Source organism: Epargyreus clarus, unplaced genomic scaffold (genome assembly GCF_041222505.1).
Source record: "Epargyreus clarus isolate Ecla_fem2 unplaced genomic scaffold, WU_Ecla_fem_2.2 ptg000034l, whole genome shotgun sequence".
Classification (NCBI taxonomy): Eukaryota; Metazoa; Arthropoda; class Insecta; order Lepidoptera; family Hesperiidae; genus Epargyreus; species Epargyreus clarus.
In genome coordinates, this window is record NW_027332239.1 from 6,086,377 (window position 1) to 6,104,115 (window position 17,739).

General features: G+C 33.7%; 1 protein-coding gene across 1 annotated transcript; it reads right to left on the minus strand.

Annotated features, from left to right (window-relative positions):
• Positions 1–1,958: 1,958 nt before the first annotated feature.
• LOC140755918 (uncharacterized) lies at positions 1,959–5,430 on the minus strand. The gene has a single exon (XM_073091272.1). It carries the CDS (start codon positions 4,846–4,848, stop codon positions 2,584–2,586), a length of 2,265 nt encoding a protein of 754 aa, XP_072947373.1. The 5' UTR covers positions 4,849–5,430; the 3' UTR covers positions 1,959–2,583.
• Positions 5,431–17,739: the final 12,309 nt, after the last annotated feature.

The window sequence follows — 17,739 nt, forward strand, 5'->3', positions numbered from 1 at the left end:
AAATGTCATGATTAAGTGAATTTAAATAAATAATTTTAATAAATGTTAATTTTAATTTAAATGTTAATTTTAATAAATAGCTCAAATTTTTTTATAAAAATTAAAAAAAAAAATTCGAATTCGAGTTTTTTTTTATTTTTAACATTTTCTGAGAAGATTTACTATAGTAACATATATTTTTTTTTCACCATCAAAAAGTAGAGATTTCAACGAACAGAAAACATACCAACTTTTTGAAAAAAGCTGATATTTTGACGGGTGAGTTTTCGATTGAAAATTAGGGTGTTTTTTCGATATTAATTCAAAATAAGGTGAAAAAATAAATATTTTTAATCAAATAAATTACAGCGTATTTGGGACATAAAAAGGTAAGTTTTCGCCAAATTTCGTTATAAAAAAATTTTTTTTGTAAAAGATAAAAATAAAAAACCAAAAACTTGGTTTTTTGAATTTTTCACATAAATTTTGAGGTTATGTGAAAAAAGTGTAAATACAAAAGTTTTAGATCTTTTTATTACCTACAACTTTGCCATTTGACTTTTTTCAATAGGACTTTTAGTTTTGCCGGAAATCGAGAAAAACCGTTTTTTACCCTTAAAGACTCACCCCCATCCCCTCCCCGACCTCAGATCGCCCGTAAATTATTTTTCCCTTCATTTTTATAATATTCCCCTCCTTTTCTAATGGGTTTCATCCTACTACAATTTTATTTTACTTTTTATTATTTTTAAAGGCTTCTACCCTGGTCTATATGTGTATTTGATGCTTCATTTTCTTCTTCTGATTTACCTTCCTCTTCATTATTAGCATTAGATGCGGAGTTTCCCGTACCTTCTCTTGTTTCCATCCTCAGGAGAAGAAATAAAAGTTTTTCGTGATAAATGTACGTTTTTTGGCTGCTTGTCCAGCCAAAAAACGTAAAACAAACAGATATCATAAAAAAAGCTATGCTGCTTGCTTCGGGTGATGGTTTTATAAACCATCATCCGAACATCGCAATCTTCATCCACACCACTTTTTGCAACGCCTAAGTAGGTGTATTCAACTTTGGTTTTACTGGGTACTTTTACTAACAAATGTGTACCATTTTTTTATTAATAATAGGTGGATGTTGTTTAAGGAGATGTCATATGAAGTACCTGGTTTTATGTGGACAGTTTGTTTTCTATTAACAAGAGGCTGATCATCGTCATCTTCAGAAGTAGAAGGATAAACAAACAGTTTCATAAAATCTCTTTCTAGGAGCTCCAATTATGTTGGTTCACCCAGTGATTCGATTAAATCTGAAGTTGGGCTGCCGTTAACTTCTATCTCATGTTCAGGCAGTGGGGTATAAGTTTTCAAATTGTAACAGTCACAAAATTTGTCGCAAAAACAACTCAATGTTCGGTAGCGCAGCACTCCAGGTTGCTGAACAATTAGATGGTGGAAATCCAGGTTAGACTTTCAAATCTGTATTGTTGGAAAAATCTTGTTGCAATAAGGTAAAAATGATTTTTTTGTTTGTACTGTGTTGCTGGTCCATCAGAAAAAAGTGGTCTGTCTTAATATGAGGTGATTCTTTTTGAACCCAATCAAGTATGGGATATAGGTGGGCCCAAATAGCTACAGGAACATGATGAAGATCAGAAGACACAGTACAAAAAGAAGTAATATGCTTGTCCTTTGGAGAAGCCAAGTGGTTTCAGTCAATTCAGTTATATATTTAAAAACTTTTAATTCTTCTTCAGATTTCTTAATCAAAACTGCAATTGTAACTTGTTCGGTCTGTTTTATATATTTTTTTATTTTAACCTTTTCCGTTCTCAATAATTTCCGTTTTTCTAACCCATTGTACTAATTCAACGACTTTGTCGTGGTCGATCATATTACAATAATTGAGTTTTGCTGTGCATTTTACTTTCATACAATGAATTTACATCGCATACAATTTGTGAGATTATCAGATTCATATCATATCGCACCTACGGTGCAATAACGTCACTTATACAACTGACGTGATTTTTCAGGAGAAGAGTTTGAAAGTTCAACATCCAATTACAATGTATAGTTATTTTTGAATAAAAAATTAAATTTATAATACTTATATTACAACTTTAATCTTTATTTTAACATAACAGCGAAAACTCAACTCATTATTATATCGGAAATATAAAAGTTTTTAAATTATTACCCCCGCAGAAGTGACGTTATGGATCTAGAAAATATTAAATCGGTCAATTGTGTCATAACAAATAAAACACATCATCGTGCATTTTCTAAAATATTTATTAAATTTAACATACTTTCTTAACTTTATTAATCAGACTTATAATGACAGACTTTTTACTACTTATTAAACTTGAACAATCGTCCCGAATCAGATCAACTAGGGGAGAACATTATCATTGCACTTACCTATTCATTAAACTTAACTATTTATTACTCTTTTTTAATCACAGTCATTGTACCCGTTTTTATATCTAACTAATTTAAAATAATAATAGGTATCAAATACAAGTCTTTTTACTTATCCTATATAAAAAAAAGTTTATTCTTAACGTAGCATCATAGGCTTTGTAAAAGATAAATAAGAAATAAATGTTAAATTAAATTATTATAAAAGCTTGCATAGTATCTTGGCACAAGGTTATCCTCCAATAGTTGCAGTAAATCACGCTTTTTACGCTCTGAAATTGGTATTTTGTTGTTATAAGCTGCCTTCAAATCAATTTCCTCTATTCTTCGATTGCCTCTATTGCCACGTAGTTTTTTCGGTTGAACAATAGCTTTAGCTTCCTCCCAATTGATAGTTTTGTATGTAGTTCTATATTGGTAATTTTCAGAATTTTTAGTAAATTTAATACCTTTGATATCGCCGGTCTTGATAACACAATCATTAACATTTTTTGCCATATTAAAGTTCATGTTCTCTTCAAGGGATTTCAAATCGAAGAAATCGTTAAAATTCATTTCATTTACCACAAACGGTTTACCAGTTTTTTTGGCTCCACGAATTAGGGAAATGTATTGATCGGGTACATAAATACATCCAGCATTTTTGGCTCTAGACACAGATTTTTCAATAACGGAGTGAGCTGCATCACCTTCGTTTTGCGTGTGACCTCGAATTAAGAAGTTGTGTTGAATGGAGTTAATATTTAAGCGATTCACTGCATAATAGTACATTGCAAAAACAAACCTATTTTTTTGCTGACCACAGCAATTGTCAGAATATATAACAACATCGCAGCCTGGTTTTTCAAATGCAATCTGCTCTAAGTATTTAAACACACACGATCCTATTTCAATGGCTCCTCGATTAGCCAACCCCTCATGCCAAAAATAACAGGTTGTTTCTTGTTTGTTTGCATTCGATATAGTTAAATTATAACAATTCAGTCTTGATTTGTAGTAAAATGAGCTTGATTTGCCAACAGGACATGGTAACACCGCTTGTAAGTCATAGGTGAAAACAACTGTGTTGTTTTCAGGTTCATGACATCTTTTCATATCCCTGTCTTTCTCATGTCTACTTAAGCCTTTTTCCTCTTGATGCAACTTAAAACTATCCCGTAATTTATTTTTTTCTTCTTCAGAGGCATTTTCGTATGCTTCACACTCATCGCACCGATCTTTTTTGGGTTTGAAAAATCCAATATTAAAATCTTGGTTAAAAATCCGTGAGTAAGCGTCGTAGTTCACAATAGGCTTGTTATGTTGTTTCTGAATTTTACAGTAATTTCTATGTAATTCTGCCACCGTCAAGCCCCCATCAATGTATTGTCTGCTAGTACTAGCCCTGAGATAGTGACTTTCAACCTTTGGAATTGACTCGATATGATCCTTTACTGCTTGTATAACTTCAGGTTGCAATTTACATTGTTTTCCGTGTTTTCCTCGTTGATCAGGCGGAATAAAACCATCATTCTGAGCTTTGCCATCGATAACAGTTCGTATGATCCGTTGTGTGATACCCAAAGTGTTAATTAGAAAAGTTTTACAAACGCGGATGTCCTTATTCTCATTAAGCAAGTAATATGCAGTATTTTCTTTTCTGTCGTACTTTTTGTCAGTCTTTATGCGGCGATAAGCACATTTCAAAGTTCTTGTACAAGCGTTTAAATAATCCCGTTTTCTCTCTATACTTTCCAACTTCCAGTAAGACTCAAAGATTTCTATCCTCTTTTGTTCAGTAAACTTAGCAGCACAAGACAAACGACATTTGGAGGTACATGTAGGTCCCATTGTTTTACCTTGATTAAGTTTTTTGCTCTTTACTGAGATATACGCTTGACCAGAGTTTTTCAATTGCTTGGCAACATTTTTTTTCCAGGTTTTTGGATTACGCGTACGCTTTCTGCCTCTCGGCTTAGTGATAGATTGCGCTGGTTGCTCGTGTATAAGATTCTCGTTATAAGAAATATTGTTTTCTACAGAAGTATCACTAGAGCTACTACTAGAGCTACTGCTGGAACTGCTACTGGAGCTACTGGTTGAAGACGATCTTGAACGTGGGCCAGGCCTGTATTCATCTCCTGAATCTGTGCCGGAAAAATCGGCCGTTTGAACGTCATCACCCTTTTCTTCATTCATTTCATTAGCCGCAAATAAAAAAGACGGAGAGTTACCTTGCTTCTCTAAATAATAATCATCCTGCTCTGAGATTGTGGGGTGGGGTTGTGGAGTTGTGGGGTCATCTAGTATGGATGGTGATACTTGAACCTCGGAATCCGTATTACGACACAATATACTTTTTGGTTCTGAACATGGTAACCTTGTAGAGTTGGCTGGGTTTTGCACTTCAATCGACTTTTCACTGCCATTTGAAAGTGCAAGCAGCACAAGATTTTTGCTACGTTGGTTCATTCTAAAAAAAAAATAACATTAAATTGATAATAAACAGGTAATAAATTATAGACTATTTTAATCAATATTGTGATTAGAATCGCCGCATTAAAATTAATCATGTCGGAACAAATCATCATCATAAAAAAAAAACAAATAAATATTTTTAAATATTAACCAACAACATTAATCCTAAGTACCTACTATAAATACTGGAGCAATATTGTCACTCATGTTTAACTTTAAAACCATAAAATACAAAAATTGGAGAAACAATGTCATTACTTCACAAAAGTGTCATTATTGCTCCAAAAACATAAAAATAAATTGTCACAATTACCTTAGCGACGTTGTAGCTCCAAGGGGCTTCTTCTCGTGCGGGGGGCCGCGCGCAACTGACCAATGAAACGTTGTTTCTCCCAGTGCCGTCCAGACTCGCGCCAAAAACGTACGACACTAGTGCCCTCGCAATGAAACTATGCGTACTACACAAGTGACAGTAACGCACCGAGTAAAGAGGTGGATTAGAAGTATTTTCTCATACTCAGTTCAGTTTTGACAAAAAATTGCATAAGTGACGTTATTGCACCGTAGGTGCGATATGTAAATATATGTGTATACGTTCCCTACTCTTTGCAGAAACAGTTAAACATCAAGTGGTGATGGAAAATGAAGGAGCTAGTGGTTTAATAATGGGTAGAGAATTACGGAATCAATTAGCTAGAAGATTGAGTTATAGAACAGAATAATTAAAATAAAGAGTTCATATGATACATATATACAATTATTTTATTTATTTTCTAAAATATTAGCGAACCTATTGCCTAAAACTTCAAACTGCTCCATTATGTCCAGCCACCTCTCTTCATTTCTTATTTCCCGTTCTCTCAAACGATTTCGCTTCCGCTCCGTTTCTTGTTGGAAAGCCCGCCACTTACAGTCAGATCTGACAAAGGCTTGCCTTGCCATTTCTGACTGTGTTTGTGTGCGGGTCCTTGTGTGGATTGGCGAGAATTCTTGCACTCAACGCCGGCGACGAGGCGTGGGCGGCAAGGGAGTTGGATTAGAATGGGCAGTAGACAAAGGTATCGGACTGGAACGCGCAGGAGGCAAGGGTATTTGGCTGGAGTGAGTGGGAGGCAATGAGGATTGTAGCGGAGTCCACGTGGCACAGGAAGCGACGCTGTCTACCTTTCTTCTAGGCAATAATAGTACAAAACTAATAAAACAACTTTATAAAAGCTGTACAATATTTAATGGATTTCATTGTGGATCAACTATAATAAATGCAAATTTTGTTAGAACCTGTTTCTCACAGTGAAGGTTTTCTGGCTGTGACTGGGCTGCTAGGTGGAAAGAAAGGGGGCTGCTGGGATGACCCAGGTGGGTTGCAGTCCTCCACAACTACAATAAAAATAATATTCGAATGACTTTATTATGTCTTTGACAAATGAAATAAATGCAAAAATTTATGCAATAGTAACTTTATGACTTACTATAAATTTCTAGTCCTTGTATATGGAATAGTGGTAAGTTTGTGTCTGATGGTGGTGGTAGTGGTGCAGGGACTCCTTCCTGTAAATGTTATTTTAAAAATAAGGGTAAAATAGGCTTATTAGCGTTGTACACTAATATTGAATCTATGGCTGAGACCGCACTGCGATTAAACGCACGCGTTTAACCGCAAGACTGAAACCGCTAAAATATAAAACATATTGCTTTCTATACAAGTGCACGCACTAGTGACTTTTTCAGTCGACTGATTTATTGTTACATTTTGACCGCGGCTTGTTTAAAGCGCGGTTTTTTGTCTCCCATAGTAATTGTATGGTGGGGCATTGATATAAACTAAAGATATGTTACTAGTGGGTAAAACATGAAATATACAAAATACACCAATTGGAGTGAATCGACTCCAGCCGCTCTCGCGGCGGCGTAGTAACTGACACGTATGTATGTCACTGTATACGTTTAACGTCATTATTTTAGTCTTCTAAGCCTCAAAATGCCTTCTTGGGCAATGCTTAAATGTACAAATTATGCAAAAAAATACCCAAGATTCATGGAATCACATTTCACAAGTAAATGAGGAGAAATCATTATATCTTGATTGTTTTTCGTGCTTGGTCCGCTATAATTACGTAACTGACAAAATAGAGATAACGTATTCCTTCCACAAGTAGTAATAGAGAAGCAAAATTTACGTACATATTTACGTATGAATGAATGAGTTACTTTCGGGTAAGCAAAAAGAAAAACGTGTATTTGTGTGTTTAGTGTAACACTTATTTGTGTTGTTTTGTGGGCAGGTAACATATCTATAGTTTTAAATATCATTGGTTTTTTATTCAGTCTCTAACCCCACAACACGTGCTGTTCGCCTGAAATCTATGATGAGACTGAAATAAAATTAAGCCAAAAGAAAACCGCAGTGCGTGTTCGTATGCGTTTTGGCGTTTTCAGCTTTTTTTATTCAGTCTGCGTTTAATCGCAGTGCGGTCTCAGCCTATGTGTCTGTAACATCATGAGTTGTAACTTAGACAAAATGTTAAATAAAAATTAAAATGTGGAATTATACCATATGAGTCCATCACTATACCTCTATGCCAACTTCTTGTATGATAAGAAGCCCTATTGCAGCTTGAGTGCATACTATACTGAGCGCCCGCTGCTCTAAGTCACTCAGCTTTATATTACAGGCAGGTCCAGCATCAGTTCATGCTGTTCATCGAACGCAGCAGAGCACACGGCACACGTCGTTTTTTAATATTTGATTGTGATGTTGAGCGTGATTAGGATCCCATAAAATGACATGATTCCGGTATTTATCAATAAACATTAAAAGTTTTTCCCTATCCCACGTCATGGTTGAATAAAATGCGTGGCTCATTTAGTATCTCACTGACCGCCTTACTGTTCAGACGACGACCAAAATGGAGAGTGTATTAATTATTGCTGCTTGTACTATCTCAAAAAAATAAAAGCAGCAACGACGAAAACTCCATGTGCATCCATTAATTGAGCAGAGAGCCGTTGCAGGAGAATCCTTGTTATGTATGGCACTTTAAGGGCTGACGAAAGTAAATTCTTTAATTACTTTCGAATATCAACTAGAAGTTTTGACGAATTACTGGCAAAGATACAGGTTAAACTGTTCCGTTGCAGCTTACGAATCATGCCTATATCAAACGACTAATGGTGATTTTAACATTATAGTTAATAGAAGTGAAGTGTAGGTAAGAAAACAACATATTTATTATTATAATGTGTCATATTATATGTAAGACAAAAAAAACTAATAACATATTATTAGTAATTAAGCATAATATTATTCATCAGCTGTGTGATAACCAGAGTAACCTGGATTCGGATCACTGGTTTCGTACTCTGGGAACCTGGAGTCTGATAATTATATGATGATACATACTTGTCGAGTGTAGACCTTGCGTCATTGGAATAACAGCTATTTGAGCTATTTGATCTGTTGCAATTTCGATTATCCGTGGGTTCGCGTAGCACTCTCGATCTAAACATAATAAAGTTAATATTTTTTTGATGATGCCAAGCCAGCCAAGGTTTTTGTGATGATGGTGAATCAACACCCCGGTCATTATATATTTTCAATATAATTCAAGTCAATATATATTTACTGAGGGTGAGAGAAGGGAAGGGGAGGGTATGGTTTCATTCAGTGAATTCAGGGTATGATTTGGAGCTCAACTGGCTCAACTAGCTAGGAAGCTTAATTTGTCATAATAGATAGATTTTTGTACTTTTTCAACAAATCGTTCAATGAATCTTGTGTCGAATCTTGGCTTGATTCCGAAAACTGAGTTGGACTAGTTTTTATTCAAATCTAAAGAATTCGCTTTAAGAAAAGTCGTATTTGGATTCTTATGTATTCGTGGTATTGGATAGAATTTCTTCTAAAGGCGAGACTAATAAGCTTTAATAAGTGTCATAAGACATTGTAGTTTGTGGTGATCGTGTAGCTTGGTGATAATTACATTTACATTTAAAATAGATTTAGAAAGATTACACATGAGACATTAAAATACAATTTGAAAGGTTATCTTTAACAATTATAAAAAAAATAGAAAATGGAAATAATATGAAACAGAAATATCAATTAAAAATTAAGGCTTCTACTGGATGAAGATGGTTCTGCATGAATTTGCGTATAACCACGCAAGGAATGTTTTAAATGAATTATTATGTGGCGTAGGCAAGGGTAAGATTTTATAGACCATAAAGCGGTCAGTTGTTATCAACGGAACTTGTAATAAAAAAAAATATTATTATAATAATAAGCAGTAGGGTAGCCACATCAATTATTGAGTGTATATTATTGATACTTAAAGGTACAGGAAAACCTATTTTTATTTATTTGATTGCTATGCTTTAATAACTCATTGTAAAGACTAATGGACTTATAACACTAGGATTTAGAACTAATGACATGTCTAATAGATCAGAAGTAGAGAGTAAAGATCCTTCGATTAAATTTAATAAATTATTTAACTTAGACATGTATAATAATACATTTTCAGTTTTTGCAATCTGAGAGAATATTTCATTAATATTATTTATTTGCTATTGACTATTTGTATATTGTCTTTCATTGAATGGAATATTTCTGTTTCGTTCTTTTTACAAGATTCGATAGCGGCATCCCGACGAAGCGAGTGTAAGTGCAATTTAATTTTGTGAGCGAGTTGTTGCACATATTAATGATATCAAAAAGGTTTTTCCTATACCACCAGGTGCATCTAAGAAGTAAATCCCTCCAGTTCCATCATTTGTTACTTGCATAAGAGTATCACATACTTTTGGTGTTCATTCAACAGTAGAAGATTTGTTTGACTTAATTCTTTCAAAGTTTTCAAAGATCATACAGTTTTTCTCTACTCAACTCTTGGCTAAAAGCATCATGCATTGGACGATTGGCCTAATTAAATTAATAGTTTGTTTGACATCATCAAGGACATGTCCTCAATTGAAATCAATGCTTGATTGTAAATTTCTTCACTGATTTGTATATTTGGATTTCCCATTCTATTCCGTATTTGATTAAAAATATCATCACACATATAATCTTTGTACTTGATCCACAAATCAATTGGATTTGATGGGAAGCGTGTAGATATGATTCTCCTCCTGGGACCCAGGAAAAAAAGTTGTTAGGAATTTAAATTAAATTTATCCTGACCAATACAGATACAGATACAGAAAAAAAATATAATAAAAAATGTAAGTCGGAAAATATGGTTATTAATTACAACTGCTATTTGTGTCATATATATATGACATACAACATTAATCTTATATTTTTATGTAAAAATTTGGTAGTATAAGAAATATATTGTATAAAAATACTGTCTGTGTTGTGTAGAATGATATATTAATCTATAATTTTAAACAGTTACACTCAATTTAAAAAAAATAGATTCTCACAATCACATTCAGCAGTAAACTTAAACGTCTGTTGTCTTATATATTTTTTCTAACATATATCACAGGCATAAAATAAACTTAAAATATGTTCTGTTATATAGTCATAGTAAACAGATTATATAAACATTTTTAGAGTAAAAATAAAAAAAAGAATAATTTTTTGTACGTTTTTGTTATGACACAATTGATAACTGAACACAAAATATGGTTACAAAAAGTATAAATTGGTGATTAAAGATTTTTTTTTGTTGAATTATAAGAAACAATTATGTTTTCTTGAAATATATATTGCATTTAATACAATATGCTGCTGTAGTTGCTGTACATTTTGGTTTTCTGTATATATTTGGAGTGTTGGAGTAATGGACTAAATTGTGTACTTTACGAGTATTTTAACGGAAACTTTCGGTTGGTATGGATTTTATTTTAGCCTTCTATGAATATGCCTTGGTTTTCGAAATTACTGCCAAATTCAGTGTAACGACAGAGTTCAGTGTGTTTGTTCTCCAACCACCATGTGAGAACTATTTTTCCAAGTTAATGATTCCGATATTCCCGTCGCATTTTTTCATTAGAAAATTCGCAGGACTTAGCAATTCTGTTTTCGTTGAATAGTTATCTTTGTATGAAAACCTCCTTCCAAAAAGTCTTCTAATTTTGTATTGGTGAAATAATGAACACAATAAAAATGTTGACCTGATATAAGTATTTCGCAAATTTTGCGGACTGCTGATTCACACAAAGTAAATCCTTAAGGCTCTAGGGTGGCCCGTTCCAGTAGTTATAATTGAGGACCCGATAAAAATATCAAAATTTTATAACTTTTTACTTCAATATCCGAAGAATACTAAGAAATAGAATACGAGTGATTGTTGCCGTCATGACATTGTAATGGTACGTCTTTTAGCTCATCTTCATCAGTTAAGTCTAGCTTTGAGTCGTCTAGCATAGTCTAGGATATTTCGTTATCGTGTAAACTCGTAATAGCAAACAAGAATAACATTAAAATATGAAGTACGAGCGGGAAAAATGTTTATGTCATATAAGTACGAGTATTACACTGGGACTCTTCCGTACACAGTAGTAATTAGGAACTCATGTGGTACCAGTATGACATAAAAGTTTCACCCGATATTTTATAATTTTTAATGTTAACTACAAACATTGCACACTTATATTTAGTAAAAATGATTTATTATAAACAATAAAAATACATATTTTTTATAAAAACATCGATATTGGAACAAAAATCTCAAAATTACTTACTACGTGTTTCCGACCGTGACACCATCGTTCGCTTAAAATACACAATGCAATAAAATAGTATCATCCAGTCAGTCAATCAAAGTTTAAAATGGCGGACCACCATTCTATCTATTGAATAAAAGTAAAAGATCTCGCAAATATCGACAGATGGTACTGTTACATTTTTTTCTTTTCTATGTAATATATATATGACGAATGATCCCAGGAGGTTATAGAAAACAATGTTCATATTTGATAAGCGTGTGATGATATTACAGCATCATTGAGAGTTTGATCCCAATGAGCGTCATTTTCTAGCAATTGCAAACGTTGACAGGCTACTCTGTAAGATCCACACAATTCACCATCAATAGTTCGTAAATGTAGGAAAGATGTTGGGCCACGTACATTGACTAATAGCAGTAGTAAATAAATTCATCATTGCTTGGATGTACTAAATAAATTCGACCAATCGCATCGGTGGAATACACAACTGGGTATGCTGGAACTGGCTTTCCTTGTTTCCGTCGTATAAATCTCCTTGAGGATTGATTCCAAGTATAATATTTTGGCATTTCAGAATATAGCATCATTCAATCAATATATCAAACGATGTTTTCACTATACCAGGAATATCATAAATAGACATCACTTTCCCTGGATTAGACCGCATGCAATTGTGGCAAGCAGTGTTAACTGCTTATTTCACAGGCCCAAAAACAGGTCTGTCCATTGGCTGCAACTTATGGGTGCAGTGAGGTGGAAAAGTCAATAAAGTTATAACATTTTCCTTGCAGAACTCGATATTTTTAGTGCTTTATTTTCTTTTGATGGCCAAATTTGTTCTTAGAAAATATTTAAGAAATGTATAGAAGTCTTCTTGCATCCACCCTGACCCATTGGCAGTACCAATTGATCCAGTAGGTCCATCGCGTATTAAAAATAAATAAAATAAAAAAAATAAAAAAGCCTTTTATTCCATGCTCATTACATCTTTACAATTTACAGTTTTACAATTTTATGTATTAAATTAAATTAAATTATTAAATTTAAATTATTACATTTTTTTACTTATATTATTAATCAGCTTAACGTAATAATAGGAACTGCTAAATTATATTTACATAATTACATTATTATCATTTATACAATTTATTTAATTGATTATTATTATTAAATTATACATTATTTTATTTTATTTTATAATATTGACATTTTATTAATTTAATTATTGCATGGACCCCCCTCAGGTGAAGGCCTCCTCCAAAGCTTTCCATTTTTCCCGATTTTTAGCCATTTTAACCCAGTTCTGTCCTGCGATCTTTTTAATGTCATCTTCCCATCGTGTATAAGGTCTACCTACGCGGCGCTTGCCTGAAGGACCATTCCATGTAGTCACCCACAGTGTCCACCTTTTATCTTCCAAACGTGCTACATGTCCGGCCCATCTCAGTTTTAACTTTTGTGCGTAACTTAACGCGTCTATAGCCTTTGTTACGTGTCTTATTTTTGAATGTCTTATTTTATGTATTTTCTTAATTTTTAGCATACTACGCTCCATACCTCTTTGGCACTTTGTTATTTTATTTTTAATATTTCTAGTAAAGGAGATGTTTCATTTTCGGCCATCTCATGTACACTATATCTAAAAAACACGATTAATTTGTATAATTGAAGAAAAATACACATATATTTTGATAACCTAAAGTATTCCTGTTTAAAAATATTTAAAATAAGCATTCCTCATTGAAATATTAAATATGGCGGAATACTGTCATGTCAAGTTTTCAAAACTGTCGATGTCGGTCAGGTAACCTATGTGTACCCCACACATAGGTTACTATACTCTTTGGATGTCGGTAATTCTGTATTTCGCTGTTTTTGTCGTAAAGTTATTGTTACCTTAGTACTTTACAACCTGGCTTTTGTTTTGGGTATCCCGTTATTATTTCTGAATTTAATTAATTATTTATAATAATTATAACAAAACCACCTTTTAAATAGTATCTGGTTTTATAGATGTAAGGGACATGTCAAATTAAAAAAGAAGAAGTTGTCAATTTGATATGTGTAAAGTGGATATAATTATACATATTATATAATAATAGTGGACTCCAATGTAATCGTTGAATCAATATGTACTGGTGAGAAGATTCAATTTTAATCCTGAATATGTTTTCTGCTCTGTGCTGCTTACGATTTTGGACTGATTCTACCTCACTTGTTTACCCAGCTTATGTTTTATGAACTCTTGTGATTTTCGTGCGATGGCTGTGGATTGCGTTGACAAGGATTCAACATCATCAGGTAAATTATACATCAGTTAGTTGTATTAATCGTAAAATAATCGTTAATAATTTTAAACTAGAGAAGCTAATCTTTTTACATTTCTCTTTTTTTAGATAATTGCATTAGCAAGGCAAGGACATTCTTGGGATGACAAAATAATCAGTTATTATTGCAACTGCATCGCTGGGCAACGAACCGGACTCGTAGGTAGTTGCGCTCACATTATGACCATTGTTTGATGTTTGGGCTGAGCTCGTCACAGGATATTACAGAACCTGCTACATGATTGGATGAAAATATGGATAAGGGAAGATATTGAAAATGAATAAATAATGTATCTAAGTGAAGAATAAGTAAAATATTATCAAATGTGTACTTAAAGTTGTTTTATTTACACACTTAAATGTTTTAACTAAAATAAATTGGTATAGAAGTACATATTTTGGTATGTTTGTTTTTAGTCAAGATTTATGAAAGTAAATATAATTAATGTTTATCAAATATAGGCATTGTTTCTCAATACATACAATACAATATTTATATATCTACGCCCATTCGCGTAAAAATATATAAAAACGTATATAATGTATATAGTCAAGTTAAAATAGAATGACAGATGACATTATTACGGTAATCACAACCGCCATGATGTTTTTCCACTGTTGTGTTGCAAGTTTAAGTGTAAATTATTGTTTTTTAACAATTAAACGAACATGATTTGAAGAAAATAAACCCCTACGAATTGTTCTTTGCATGTTTTCTTAGTTTTTAGTATAGTGTACAAAAGGTGGCCGGGAGCCCATACATTTTGAAACATCTCCTTTCCATGTTTTGCATGCGTAAGTTAGACAGGGGAGAATGCATAAGTCCATAATTTTATTTTTCAACGTTACTGGTATATTGCTTTTTAAAATTTCTTTATAACTCCAGAACTTGTTCCAAGTGATGTTTGATCTTCGCTCTACCTCTAGCTCATTGGTATTATTGTTGAATCCTACTTGTTTTCCGAGGTAGATGTATCGTTCCACATATTGTATTGGTGGCCATCGCGTATTAAGTGATCATTAATTTTTTTCCACGGAAAGATGAACATCGGGAGTATGTGATTTCCAAGGGCATTTCCTTTTAGTGCTATATTAACCAAAGTTCCCCTCTCTGCGGAAGTCATGGCACTCACTTGTTTCTGTCCTCGTCGTAGATGTCGTATTTCACAGAAATAAAAATCGCGGTACACTCGACGTATTTAGTCATAGCAGATGAAAGAACGACAACAATGAAATACGCTGGTAGGTCGGATAAAAAGTTGAGGTTGACAACCCATGCGTCTTGCTTTACGTCCGCAAACCCAACAAAATCCTTCAACCAGAGCAAACTCGTTTCCAAAAACCAAAAACCAGATGACATCCATCTACCATGACAATCACCGTGTTGTCAATCTCGACTCCGAATACACCAAGTCAATCGACGACTTGATGTTTCGTTTCACGCTCTACGACATATATTATGTTTGCAAATATTATATCAATTATTTGTATTTTTATTTGTAGGTGATCAGCCAGGAGACGATAACAACATCGTGTTTTATTTCAGATTGTAATTTTGGTGACAAAGACTACACCGTGGCCGACATTGCCTGAAAAAATATCTCTATAGGATGTTGTTCACTCTTTTGATTTTAGATGTATTTTTTAATTTTTCTGCTGTTGTTTTTGTGTGCTTTGCTTCCGATGACATGTATGATCGCTGACGAACATATCTAGCTAGTCTGGAATCGACGTTTCGGTAGGTTGTATGCTGCATGTATCTTCGAAAGAAGAGTCTAAATTTGAGAGCTGAGGTCTATCTTGAAAAAACTTTTGCAGAAATTCAAGTTCCTTTTCAAATATTAATTGGTCGCCTTCTTTCGTTCCCGCTTTTTTACACCCTTTTTTTTAAGGTTTTTCTATAATTCTTATGAAGGCAGATCCACGCTTTCTGGCATTCTTCATCTGTAAAGCTGGGGATACACATGCCAGTAAATCGGAAAAGTAGCTGGCATGAAAATTACTGGCATGTACGAGAAACTGGCACACTGCGGATACATTTGCAAGTAATACTGGCATGCATACTGTGCCCTTGCATGCTAGTATTACCATCGCGTATACACAGGACAGTTCGTTAGATTACCTACCTAACCGCGCCAAACATGGAGAACAATCGAAGTGAATTAAACAAAATCGTGTTGTTACTAGCAATTGAATGTGTAGCTAAATTAATGAGAGATAAAAAGAAAAAACGAAGACGGGTTTGGGTAAGAGATTGGATTAGTCGAAGAGAAGATTTTGGAGTAAGTAGTTGTCTGCTTAAAGAAATGCGTCAAGAAGATCATGACGGTTACAAAAACCATTTGAGAATGCTCCCAGAGAAAGGACAATGCCCATGAAAGTATGGACCACCGTCCAGAGTTGCATCAAATTGAAACTTGTTGTGGACGATATATAATTAACCAAATACTACCACCAATAATATTTTTTTGATCAGCACCCGGGTTCTGAAGTTATTTACCGAAATGTTACATAACCTCTAAATCGAAAATATCCGACGATAGATTGATGGTCGGTTTTAACTGATAGTAGGTACCTATAATGTAGTTCGATTAACATATTCCATTTACTTTTAAAGGTAGTAGGTAAAAAAACCTAAAATAATGAATTCCGAGTATAAAATACCGCCATTTTAATTTTTAAGAATAACAATCAACATTTCGTCTTATTTTATCTTAAATGGAATCCCATGTTCAAAGAAACTATTCTGATCGACAAACTAAGTAAAAAAATCAAAAAATAATTTTAATATTACTTTCATTTTGACCCATGAGAAAAATCATTAGTCAAAACACTAATAGATCTTATTAAATTCCGAGTATAAAATACCAACATTTTAATTTTTAAGAATAACAATCAACATTTCGTCTTATTTTATCTTAAACTAGCTGACCCGGCGAACTAGGCGACATATAATTGGCCATGGGAAAAACATGGATTTTCTAGGTTGATGCCACATACACTTAGCGACTGCCCTTGCGATTTATTTATTGACATTGCAAATGCAAGCCGCACTGGAAACTGTAAACGCTTAAAGCTGAATGGCATGTCGTTCGGTATCATAGGGATGCGTGGGATTAAAACATCTTCGCCTTTGTACTTCCCTTTCAAAATTGTGGCTTCGATGACATTGTTCAATAATTTCTTCACCGCAAGCCGGGTGCCATTACACAGACGTGGCTGGTTTATGTTCCTTAACATAATAATTACTGATCCGATTTTTACTTGCAGATTATGTGGTGGTAAGCCGGGCAATTCCAGCGAATTTAAAAGTTCTGTTGGATAATTGACAACTTCATCTTCATTAGTAACGGAATCAACTAATTTGTAATTCATCAATTCGCCAGCTATTTTCTCTTGAATCTGAAAATTCATTTCGTTCACATCAACATTTATTGCGGCCAATATAACACGTTCGCTTAACCAAACGTGATTTACGTAATTTTGAGCAATGTTTGGGAAAACCATCTCCATGAGTTCGGTCTTTGATTCACAAAAGTTACAAAAATTGGTAGGGAATGTAATGTATCCAGATGATGTATCAACAGCAATATTACCATTACCAATATCGAGCTGTTGTTTGGAAAACACTTCTCCAGACTGGTCTTCCTGCAATTCGACTCTCATGTTTATACTCAATTTAAGTGTTTTAATGTATTTCCATAAAATGGACGACTTCAAACATGCATTTAGTTCATCAGCTGGCGTTGAGCGTGGAACAACTGGCAATATTTGTCGAAAATCACCTGCCAATAGTATCATTGCACCACCAAACCGGTTTTTGTTATTTCGTAAATCTTGCATTGAGCGATCTAATGCCTCCAAAGATTTCTTGTGAGCC

Coding starts and splice junctions, on each gene's coding strand:
- LOC140755918 (XM_073091272.1), bottom strand. CDS start 4,848: ATGAACCAACGTAGCAAAAATCTTGTGCTGCTTGCACTTTCAAATGGC.